We start from the raw sequence: 13,043 nt of genomic DNA, 5'->3' as shown, positions 1-13,043 counted from the left end.
GGTGGTTCCCTTGAGAAAACTAGTCTTTAGAAACCAGGTCCTGCCAAACCTCTTGGCTTCTGTTCATATCCGTCTTTAGCCTTCTCCAAAGAATATGGTAATGAAGCAATATTTGGAACTTTTCCATAAATCCTATGATATGTAAGATTTTAGAGTTCAGACCTACTCTCAAACTCTAGGCTGAAGTTAGTTTAGTGCCTCCACTTCCTCCCAAATTTCCAGCTTCCTTCCAAATTTCTCCATTGTGTGTTATTATAGTTTTGTAACAATATTTACCCTGAAGCAAGTTTCTTTTATTATTCAAATAAGCTCTCTAGTCTCTAAAATTATGTTGTACAACTGTATAGTGCCATTTGCAATATGGATTCAGGCTGTGCTTCTCAGAACTTTGCATGTGATCTTAATAGTTGCTACTATTTAGTTCATTTTTGCAACAAACATGTCAGTTTGTTCAGTACATTGCATGCATTATCTGATAGAGTACGTAAGATAACTTTGTGAATTGTCAGTAATTCAAATTTCTAGCTGATGAAATGGATAGAGGTGAGATAATTTACCTTTGAAACATAAAACTAGCCTAATTATTTTATTTAATTATTTTTAGAGTAATAATAAATTTAAAATCCTAACTATAAAGTTTAAGGAAATGCAGATAACACTGGTTCATTTTTACCCTGTTATCATAACTACAACTAAAGATAATTGTGGAGTTCTATTGTGATAAAGGCAACATTCTTAACATCTCAAGTAGTATCTTTCCTAATTCTCACAATTGACTCTAGACGCTGACTTTGAGTTAAGCATAATTATTATTTCCATTTAGAACATAAACAGTTTGAACAACAGACAGTTTCAGTAACTTGCTCTGTAATGAAATGGCAGAGCTAGGATTTGAACCTGTTCACCTGATCCTGATCTGTGTTCACACTCTTCATTGTCTTCTTGTACTTTGTTTAGCGTCTGTGACACATGTTGTAGGAAGTAGAGAGGATTTAGGAAGTGTGTGTGTGTGTGTGTGTGTGTGTGTGTAGTGCTGTTGTCTATTAGTAGTTGGCCCAAATAGACTGAATATGTAATGTGTATTTGTAGTTGGCAAAATGGCCACTAGAGGGGCACCGTACCTAATTGAAACTGTATTCATAAACTGCATTGTTAAATGGCAACTCCTTCCTACAACGAAAAGATAACAATAAAAATTCAAAAAAAAAACCCAACAAAACAAAGCAACTGCCCATTCCTTCAGTAAAAATGACACTTTTAAGCAAGCAGCAACTTTACTTTAAATGAATCACAACCAAACAAATAGGATCTCTCTCTGTTTTTGTTTTTCTATTGCCTGAGAGATTCTGTCTCTTTCCATGGTAAAGTTCTTTTCTTTTATGCTACGTCTTTTGCATTGTCCATCCTATAAGGGGAAGGTATGGTGACTTAGCTATTCTTATATCCCTTGAAACCTTGAGTACATAGTCTTTTTTATTTTATTTTTATTTTTTGCTAGTCCTGGGCCTTGGACTCAGGGCCTGAGTACTGTCCAGGGCTTCTTCCCGCTCAAGGCTAGCACTCTGCCACCTGAGCCACAGTGCCCCTTCTGGCCGTTTTCCATATATGTGGTGCTGGGGAATCGAACCCAGGGCTTCATGTATATGAGGCAAGTGCTCTTGCCACTAGGCCATATTCCCAGCCCCAAGTACATAGTCTTTTAACTAGTAAATTTGCAATTTATTATTAAGGAAGGAGAAAAAAGGACTTAAAAATTGAGAGAAATGCACAGGTATCATATTAAAAATGTCACTGGTAACTGTTCAATATTTTTTGAGTAATGATGGCTCCACACTTTTAGCCACATACAGATGTTTTGGGCTATCCAAAGATTACTTAATTTCTTTTTTGAAATCAAAAGAAAGAAAATGCTGTATTAACATTTATTGCTAGGTAAAAGCAAGGTTAGCATTTACAGTTTGATTTAGCTGATCCTTCCCTCCTGGATTGTAGCCTTAGAAGGACAGACAGTGACTTCTTTTCACTGTGCATTGCTGCCTGTCCAATCATACTGGCTTTTACTTGTGGCTTAGATGCCGTCCTTAGTAAGAGAAACTTCCAGTCATCCAGGTTTTCCCAGCTAGTTCCTACTTCTATCCCTTATGTTTTTTGTGAAGTCACCTCTATCTGGCTGAGCATTAATCTCTTCCTTTTTTCCCATGTTCTGATTGGGATCTAATGCTCCATCAGTCTCCCAGTCTCAGGGCTACTCAACCCTTATGCAGTCTTCTTAATGAAACCCAAAGCTGCAGATTGCAACCAGCCCTGATTCCATCACTTCCAGTTAAGAACTTCTTAACATTGATTCTAGAATCTGATTTTTAATATTATGAAACACTTAAATACATGGATGTATGGATCAAGAGAATATGTTATATATACATAAGGGCATTTTATTCAGCCACTAGAAATAATTTTATTATTATATCATTTGCCAAGAACTGAATGGGCCTGGAAACATTATGGTAAGTGAAGTAAATCAGGTCTGGAGAGACAGAAGATGCATTATTTCTCATATGTGGAAGTTTGCTCTGATTTATAAAAATATGTAAACATATTCAGAGTTAAAGGCCCATGTATACAAATGTATTAACTGAAGTACGGTGTATGCAGGAGAGGATTCCAGTGGTGTAATTCCTTAGAAGAATGAGCTCACAGTCTAGGAAAATGACTACTAGGAAGCTGATACTTGAGATAGGTTGGGGGGAAGTTAAAGCAAGGGTGTAGATGAATGAAGGGGAAAAGGGAGGAGAATAAAATAATATCCAATGCATATCCTATGGAACCAGGAAAATTGAGGGAATAGGTAGGATTGGGCAAGATGGGAGAGAATGATGTAAATGGTGACATTGATTAAAATACATTGTACTCATAAATTCACATATACAATGATAATCTCTTTGTACTTAAAGCTAATAAACTATAATTTTAATGATGAAAAATATATACAGTATACATATTGATAGTTTCCTTGACTTCTGAACTCCAAGTGGTTTGATCAATTTACCAGCAAACCAACAGAAATCCATGAGTTATATTAGTTCATAGTTATATTAAGTTAATGATGGACAAAGGACTGATGATGGCAAACAAAACTTGGTTGAAACAAATCATGGTATCCTGTCGTTTTGTTCTGACTCTGAAATAACACTGCTAATATGCAGCTGGTTGGTGCAGTGAGACTATCATTGGGCTAGATGTCTGGCCCTAAGGATTTGTGGCTCTTTGATTTGCATTGAATAAATTGATTGACCTTTGGGCTTTCTTCCTCTGAATGGATTAAGTGGTGCCTGTCAGCAGTGAGCATGAGATACTCAGATTGCTTCTGATATTGTCTTCATCTTTTCCAATGTCACAGAAACCCAGAAACAACAGATTGTGAAAACTTCAGGCATTTGTTAGAAGCTATCTAATGGGAGCATTTTCTCCTTTATTCATTAAGCCAAAAGAGGGGAAGGAAGTGAAAGAAAGAAAAAAGTGATCTTTAAAAAAAAAAATCAAAGATGTAATGACTTCTAGTTCTATTTACTGGAGGAAAGCAGTTGCCCTATCTTTGAATCTGACACAAATTGGGGCTCCTGGAGGGGAGCAAATCTCAGTGTTAATGTGTTGTAATGATTCTTTACAGAGAACGACACGTTGCTTGCACCCTTTCATAAATTACTACTGGCAGCCCATCTGGATTAGGAACTGAACCAGATGGTGAGCGTTTGAGAGCTTACTCAGTCTCCACAGAAGAGATCAGATGATCAAATTTTTCTTTCTGTCTACAGACAACTTATACTTGGAAGATGAGACAAAACATCTTCCTTATCTTTAGCTTCTTGCTTCTTTATCTTTCCTTGTATTTTATCTTGTTGCTTAGAAGGCTGCACAGTGTCCTTCCCTGTGTATGACTGCCTTTACTTTGGAGAAAACAACTGGTGTCTAGTTTTCACCCTTACTTTGAAAAAGTGCTACTTGTGCTGTGAAAGTGAAATGCATGTTTGGGGGATAATTGTTTTTCTGACTTGGCTTATATATCTTAATAATCTCTCCTCACCAAATAAATAATGCATACACACCTATAAGCACACACACATATATGTGCCTTTTATGACAATAAAGAGACAGAAGCGAAAGGCTATTCTCTGTCTTTATGTATTCTTCAAAATATTTTATTTTCAAATGTGCTTAGAATATATGCTTGCCTTTAAACCTCCCTGTATCTGGGAATATGTGTGTGTGTGTGTGTGTGTGTGTGTGTGTGTGTGTGTGTGTGTGTGTGTGTGTGTGTATGGTTTTGAGTTAGGACTATTCTGAAGAGAGCTGTAATGAGAAACTTGTCCACGAACATGTCTATTTACATTGCTTCTTCTCTATCATTTTTGTTCTTTTCCTCACAAACTTTCTAATACAAGAAAACTTCTACTGGCTCTCCAGAACAGAGTTTCTACCCCTTTTCTCAGCCTTGCTCTACAGACTCAGTTTTTAGAGATCTTTTGGTCCCACCTGCAATCCTTACTACTTTACATCACATCATACACATGGCACAAATAATTTGTATATATTTTACAAAGGCTTGATTGAGTTACTCTGGAATTTAACAGACAGTATAAACTTCTATACTTCTATACTTCTATACTAATTGTTCTATACTATCTATACTAATTGTTCTATACTATCTTCTATACTAATTGTTTCAAAATGATTACGAAAACAAACAACAGGGTTGGGAATCTGGCCTAGTGGCAAGAGGGCTTGCATATACCTGAAGCCCTAGGTTTGATTCCCCAGCACCACATATGTAGAAAATGGCCAGAAGTGGCACTGTGGCTCAAGTGGTAGAGTGCTAGCCTTGAGCAAAAAGAAGCCAGGGTCAGTGCTCAGGCCCTGAGTTCAATGCACAGGACTGGCAAACAAACAAACAAATAAAAACACAAAAAACCCAAACAACAACAAATAAGAAAACTTAACAGTGTTGAGGGGGAAGACAGTTATGATATTTACTCAATCTCTAGGAAGAACAGTTTAACACAGATATGAAGATATCTGAAAAATGGCAGAGTCAACATTGACATAAGAAATCAACATGTTAATTTCCTGGATTTTAGCATCAGATATTTATCACTACTTTTTTAAAAAGTGAGTTTTATGTTCCTAAATATTTGGCAGAGATTTTTTTTCCTAGTCTTGAGGCTTGAACTCAGCACTGTCCCTGGCTTCTTTTTGCTCAAGGCTAGCACTCTACCACTTGAGCCTCAGCGCCTCTTCTGGCTTTTTGTTCATGTGGTGCTAAGGAATCGAACCCAGGGCTTCATGCATGCTAAGCAAACATTCTACCACTAAGCCACATTCCCAGCCCCTTGGCAGAGTTTTTATAAAATGAAATTATAGATGAGTCTATTAGACAAGGAATTTTTTTCCTTTGTTTCACTGGGGAGTAGGGGTTGCTTTTGTTCACTTTCCATCCCCTTAATGTGCCACCTAGATTGTAAATAGTAAGCTAAAGAAAAGTTTAAAAAATTTTCCTGGGTAGTTTCAACTTTTAAGTCAATATCATGGCCTGGCTGAAACGAACCACTCACAAGAAAAGCAACTAAGGGAAGATGTAGAACAGCATACAATGAAAAGGCAAGTAATGAAGTAGATGTGACAAATGTAAAAGAATTCAAAGAAGTATTATGTAAGTGTTGATTCTGTTTGTGTTGGCTTGAAGATACAGATGCTTTACACTCAGCCTATCAAATTGATACTGTTCATGGTTCTTTCCCTTGGCTTATCCTTATTTGAGTTTATGATTGTGTCTCCTTGTTCTTAACATTGGCTATCCTCATAGTTAGTTCCCTTGTGCTTTGAGAAAAACACCTTTGATGCTCAGTGTGCATGTGTGTGTGTGTGTGTGAGTGTGCACATTAGTACCGGGGTTTGGACTCTGAACCTAGGTGCCATCCTTATTTTTTCAGTCAAAGCTGGTACTCTACCACTTGAATCATATCTCTACTTCTGGCTTTTTAGTGGTTAATTGGTCATAAAAGTCTCAGACTTTCTTGACTAGTCTGGCTTCAAACCGTAATTCTCAGATCTCAGCTTCCTGTATAACAAGGATTACAGGTATGAGTCATGGGTGCTTGGTTACTGTTTACATTCTTGATTGGACATTCATAGGTTCTTAAGACTTGAAGCCAGACAGACAGACAGATAGATAGATAGATAGATAGATAGATAGATAGATAGATAGATAGATCGTGAACCCTAGCAAAAATCCCAGCTGAATAACTATGTGCATTTTTAACACTTTAAAAAACAACGGAAAGAAATGGGATTTGAGTGGCAACCAGAAAATAGAATACATCTTAAGCACATCAGAATTTCAAAAAGAAAAACAATGTGTGCTTACTAACGAAACAGGCTCCTTGTTATTTCTTTGCTGTTCAGAAAAAAGAAGAGAGAGAGAGAGCTAGCAATCTAGCAAAGTGGCAGACTGTCATTCCAGTACTAACCCCCTCCTTCTGAGCAACAGGCAATAGAGCAAGTAATTGAATATCTCAGTGCCTCAGTTTCCTCATCTAGGGAAAAACAAGGACAATATTCATCACTGCCCCCTCGGTGAGGAGTAAGATCATTCATGTATTAGAAGCAGACAAGTGTTTTGAATTTTAAGTCTTTGGAAAAAATCTAAGGCCCATCTAATTCTAATTTTATCTTTATTTTTGCTAGTTCTGGGGCTTGAACTTGGGGCCTGAGCACTGTCCCTGGCTTCCTTTTCCTCAAGGCTAGCACTCTACCACTTGAGCCAAAGCATCACTTCTGACTTTTTGTTTATATGGTGCTAAGAAATCGAACCCAGGACTTCATGCATGCTAGGCAAGCACTTTACCACTAAGCCACATTCCTAGCCCCTTGGAGAGTTTTTATAAAATAAAATTAAAGATAAATTTGTTAGACAAGGAAATTTTTTCTTTGTTTTGCTTCCTTGCTTTCTTCCCCTCTATCCACACTTTCTGATCTGTGACAGTTTTTGCCATTGCTCTGTGGCATCTGCTCATCTCTGAGATGATTGCATGGGACCTTCTTGGTGTCATTGAGTATAGTGTATAAAATAGTCCCCACTACACAGTCATCCTGTGCTCCATCTCACTTAATAGTAGTCATTGCTGTATAAGCATATCTCACGTATTTTATTTATTTGCTGCGTGTTCTTTTTCCAACTGGAAAATCAACAACATGAAGACAGAAACTTCACCAATAGCACTCATGTATTTGGAGCCCCTGACTTTACAAAAGATGTGAAAATGTTTTTAGAACAAACAAATGAATTAGTGAATGGACAACATCTGGTTCCAACCTAACAAACACCAATAGTATGAACTAAGGAAAGTAGTGGTGTCTATTGTAAGTGAAACCTGCAGGAATAGTAAACAGAATCTTGACTAACTCCCTTGCTATTTTTCTATGAAATATGAAATATGGGAACAAAGCATTTCCAGTGAGCAAGTTCCATTGTATCGAAACAAATAATAGCCAAAGTTATTACTCCAAAGCAAACTATTCAGTCAGAATTAGAATGATATGCTTAAATCTACCGTGACAAGACAGAATGAAAAATGGTACCATCTTTCATTCAAGGATAAAAATTGAGCTAATACATGTTTCATTATAAACCCTAAATTACTTTTAGCAAATTGGAAGGACAAATAAATACTTTACTAGGTAGCCTGTCTCTAGCCTGTTCCTGCTGATTGTATATTTTAAGCCATAGAACTGGTAGCTATGCTGAAAGAAAAAATAAGTTCTTCATTTTTGTCCCATTATGGAAACTTTTATGCTAACACAGGTCCCAGACCCAGCATTTCCAACCATCACAATTTTCTGAAGATTAAATTTGTGGAATGCTATTTGTAGTGATGTTTTGTCAGCAATGATGCCAAGTATGTTAGGAAGTGATGAGGAGTGCCAGAGTAAAAAGTTTCAACCTGAGTTTATGTTTGGCCATTGTTACATACGTTATTGGTAACTTCTATTACAGCTAAGTGCATTTGTTAACATTAAAAGATATATAGGTTATATGACAAATAGTACAGTCTGAAAAGATTAAAAATGACTTAACAATTCTTAATGAACAGATTTTCAGAGTACAGACCAAACAGAACCAAGAGACCATACTAATGACCACTATTTTTTCTATGTAACTGCCCAAATCTCAAGAACATTTGATCCCAGGACAGTAAAACAAGGTGCATCTCTTCTTTTGTTAAAAAAAAAATTCATTATGGGCCTAGTGTCAAGGTGCTTGCCTTGTATACATGAAGCCCTGGGTTCGATTCCTCAGCACCACATATATACAAAAAAGGCCAGAAGTGGCACTGTGGCTCAAGTGGTAGAGTGGTAGCCTTGAGCAAAAAGAAGCCAGGGACAGTGCTCAGGCCCTGAGTCCAAGCCCCAGATCTGGCAAAAAAAAAATCATTATATTTAAGTAATAGTACATTCAACAACTCAGTTTATAAGTACAATGCATCTTGATTAATTTCACCCCCTTCATTACTCTCTTCATTACTCCCAACCCCACCTCTGCCATCAGTTTTCTTAGTTTCATAGACTATGCTCTTGTTCTTAATAAGGTAGTAATTATAAGACAATGACAAATATCTTGTATTTACTGAGAAAGATTTACTATAGATAGAAGTGAACTTCTGAAGTTCTATTTTCTATTACTAACAGAAAGAAAATCAGATTATAAGACTTTTGAATTCTTACCTGGCCCCAATACTAAATTATGCCATTCATTCCCTTAAGATAAATGTTTATTTTCTATTTCAACCATAACCTTCCCAGTGAATTAAAATGACTATGTAGCTCAATTTGGTGTAATAATATGAAAACAACTATGTGGCTCTTAATATTTTGTTTTGTTTCTAAGGGTTTTTAAATAGAATGTAAAATCATGTGATCTAATTCTTTACTGAGCACTCTATATACAAGAAGTAGTGCTAATTTATTTCCATTAAAAAAATAAATGAAACCAGGTACCCAGAGGCTTGTAATTCTAACTACTCGGGAGACTGAGATTTGAGAATTGAAGTTTAAAGACAGCCCAGGTAAACAAATCTATTAGACTTTTCTTTAATTAAATAGCAAAAAGTCAGGAATGAAGCTATGGCTCAAGTGGTAGAGTATCAGCCTTGGTCAAAAAAGCTAAGAGAGTGGAAAAAGGCCTGAATTTAAGCCCCAGTACTGGCGCACGCACACACACACACACACACACACACACACACACATGCACACACACACACACCAGTAACTATATGAAATGTGTATCTCCATTTTACAGATGGAAGTTTAAAATTCATACCATTGTTCAAGTCTTCGGACTGCATGAAATAAAGCTCCTTTGACACAAAGTCTGAAGTTTCTTTCTTTCTTTTTTTTTTTTTTTTTTTTCTTTTTGGCCTGTCCTCGGCCTTGGACTCAGGGCCTGAGCACTGTCCCTGGCTTCTTCCCGCTCAAGGCTAGCACTCTGCCACTTGAGCCATAGCGCCGCTTCTGGCCGTTTTCTGTATATGTGGTGCTGGGGAATCGAACCTAGGGCCTCGTGTATCCGAGGCAGGCACTCTTGCCACTAGGCTATATCCCCAGCCCTTCTTTCTTTTTTTTTTAGTAGCAAAATCTTTCTTTCTTTTTTTTTTTATTGTCAAACTGATATACAGAGCGGTTACAGTTTCTTACTTTAGGCATTGAATACATTTCTTGTACTGCTTGTTACCTCTTCCCTCATTCCCCCCGCATTACCAACACCAGTTTTCATATGTCTGAAAATAGAAACCTTGGTATTTTACATCCATGATGTACAGCTGGCATTCAGAAGTCTAGGAAGCCACTGTGAAGTATAAACACGTACTTTGATTCGTCCAAATTTATGTAGATTTCCATGGACCCCATTCTAAATTCCACCTTTCCTACAGATCTGACTGCAACTTGAAATTTCCTTTTAGGTTCTACTTCTCTCCTCTGATAGTGAACCAGGCGATGGGGCAGATGGATCATTAGACAGGAAGGAAAGCGAATCCCAAGGGAATGCATGGGACTGAGTGGGGTCACTAGCTGTATATGGCTCTAGCCTGCAGCTGAGATTTTAACGCATTTCAATTTAGTTCTTAATGGATTTCTCTTCTGCATCTACCTTCAGAATAAAAAAAAATGCTCTTTGCCAAGAAACAATTTCACATTGCCTTCAATTTCTCTTGCACAATGGAAGTACTATGGGTCTGTAAAGTATTATGAACTCTCAGGACAAACATATGCCTTGGAACTATTAGAAAAGCTTGTAGTTTTATGGTGCTGCTAATTCTTCTTCTTTTTTTAAAATCCAGATGCCTATCCACTAATTAGAGAGTTTTGAAGTGGCACTAACGATTTCTTTTTGTTGTTGTTGTTAAGACTAATCAGTTTTTTTCGGCTTACTGAAAAAAAACAAATGAATTCTTAATGTGTAAAAATTAAACTTAGAAAGGGTAAAGGAAACAGAGAATGGGACTCTCTTTGAGGATAATCATACAAATCTACAATATAAATGGGTAAGTAACAAAGGAAGAGTGTAGATGAAATAAAAACACTTCTAATGCTTTATCATTAAAAGTAAACCACTATTGGTTAGAGCAAACAGGGTAAAGTTTAGCACTAAAAACTTGCAACCTTTCTAACTCTGTGAGTGACCCATTAGAACTGAACCCAAAACTTCAGCTTCTAGAAATGCGGGCTGAATTTTCCTTCATGTCTTAAATAACTGGAAAAAGACAAATGTATGAACATGAACAGATAACACAAGATAGTGTCCCAGAGAATGGATGAGTCTTATGTTTATACCAGTTTCCTACCTTCCTTCCGGATGAATACTTAGGGGGGTAGAATCTTAGAGAGTCCAGAGCTCTTGCTGATCAGACTTCAGAGAAGCCTAGAGACTAGAATTTGTGGATTAAGTACTAGATAGACAAGAGTAACACAAAACTAGAACACCAGAGATCTGAGTAGCTTCATTGACAGTATTTTGATTGGACCATGCATGAGGAACCTTCTTAAGCCACAGAAAACAACATAAGCAAAGAGTAGCTTGGCCAGATACTAACCATTGGTGCTTCGAGACTCACTTGCTAAATTGAGATAGGATCATTTGCCAATGTCAATATCAGATCTCACCCCTTATTGCCCTCTTCATATAACTCAGACCAGTATCTAACAGATGCCCTGAGTCCAAGTACAATAAATGCCTATTCTACATGGGGGGGGGGGCATATAGAATTCTAAATCAGAGGGGATGACTTGGGCAAGGCCCAAGATATTTTGCATTCTGGAACAACGGCCTTTCAGCACAGAAGGGAGGAGTTCCTGCATATCCACTTGGCCCAACAGGGTGCACTGGGTTCCTGGACCATAACAGACACAATCTTAACCTGATGAATTGCTTGGAGCTAAAATGAAGGAACTCAATAGCTACAGCTGTTTTTGTTGTGTTGCTACAGAGGAGAATTATTTGTCCTCATACTCTCAACTTTTTGGAACTTGCTGGAAGATTTTGGATTATTGCTCATCTTAGATTTGCATGATCCCATAGCAACCATGAAAGGCCCTGGATTAATTATCTCTGTCCAGATTCAGATAGTTTTCCTAGAAACAAAATTCCTCACAAGACTATCAAATCAGCACTTTAAAGCATATCTAAAAGAGAGAAGGAAAAGTATTTAAACAAAAATAAAATAATTTTTATCATGTTCTACCTAAAATGCAACATTTTTAAGTTTCAGGGACATGGAGGATAAACAGTTTCACTTAACCCACTTGTACAGATCTGCTGTCTCTGTCAAATTAAAGACATGCCTTCATTTCTTTCTAGGTAATATTTGTTCTATCTCAGCTGCCATCTCCCTTTTGTCTCACAATCCATGCTTTTTCCTCATACTTGCCTGCTGCATTCTCTTTCTGTTTCTCAAGGTACCTTCCTCTCCTCATGCTCACCCAATTGTAAGCTTGCACGGATGCACTCATCAAATATGTTTATAGAAATAGCCTGCCTATGACACTGTTTCAGAGCATGCAAACTGGAACAAGTGTCTTTAGATTCAATGTCCAGCTGTCCCAAAAGCTAAGTGATCTCCTGCAAGTGACTTAATCTCTCTGTGTCTCAGTTACATTGGTTGTAAAAGGAAACATTTATATCATGTGCCTTGTAGAGTGGCTGTGGTGGTCAATGACATAAAATTCCTAAATCTCTCAGCACAATGCCTGGAACATACCAGACTCTCAATAAATGTGAACTACTGTTATTAATAGTCACTTTATACTTAGGGCTTTGTTTGGTGAACCAGCAAGGTCAGAAATGAAAGAGAAATCTAGTATGTAATCTTTCCTTCAAAAGGAAAAGGATAACAGACTCAAGGCTAAAGAACTAGAGGGTGAAAGACACTGTGAAGCTTTCTAAAGCTCTGCTTCTTTTCTTGTCCCTTTACTCTTTTCTCCTCAGAAATATTCAGAGGCAAAGTTTTAGTACCTTTAAGTCCTTAGGCTCAGAATATGGCCTTGCTTCTGTATGAGCAATGCTGTGTTCAGAATTACTACTGACTAAAATCCAGCAGATCCTTTTAAACCATGTCATAATGCAGCAAAACATCAGAAGCAGGAAAAAAATTGTGCAACTTATTTTTCTAATAGATTGTGGCAATTGTACAAAAACTTGTTATGCTGAGTATGAAATAGATTTTACTCACCTGCAGGAGTCAACTTGACTGATTAAGGTTTGTCCCTTTTGCAAAGCATCAGCTGTGCAGTCTTTAATTTCTCTGTGTAATTCCTCATGCCTCGCTGCCAAGACAGGCAGACTTAAACTCTCTGATTTAAGGAGCTTAAGGTAAGCTTCAACTCGTCCCAGTACATCAAATGCCTGCCAAAGAAAACACACTTTCATTTTCTGCTTTTCTAGTCTAAAAGTCTACATCAATGTGTTCCTGAAACACTAGTGATTAAACTAGGTGATT

The 13,043-nt window shown here is 37.3% G+C and overlaps 1 protein-coding gene across 5 annotated transcripts in view; it reads right to left on the bottom strand.

The window, feature by feature from the left end:
* The window catches only part of Ccdc141 (coiled-coil domain containing 141), a 172,527-nt gene that overhangs the window by 60,447 nt on the left and 99,037 nt on the right, over window positions 1-13,043 (bottom strand). For all 5 annotated transcript variants that reach the window (XM_048345160.1, XM_048345161.1, XM_048345162.1 and 2 more), the window contains one exon: window positions 12,777-12,949. In XM_048345160.1, the coding sequence (XP_048201117.1) occupies window positions 12,777-12,949 (173 nt within the window). The remainder of the gene's footprint in view (window positions 1-12,776; window positions 12,950-13,043) is intronic.

This window comes from Perognathus longimembris, chromosome 4 (genome assembly GCF_023159225.1).
Source record: "Perognathus longimembris pacificus isolate PPM17 chromosome 4, ASM2315922v1, whole genome shotgun sequence".
Lineage (NCBI taxonomy): Eukaryota > Metazoa > Chordata > Mammalia > Rodentia > Heteromyidae > Perognathus > Perognathus longimembris.
This window is presented reverse-complemented; position numbering and strand designations above follow the sequence as displayed.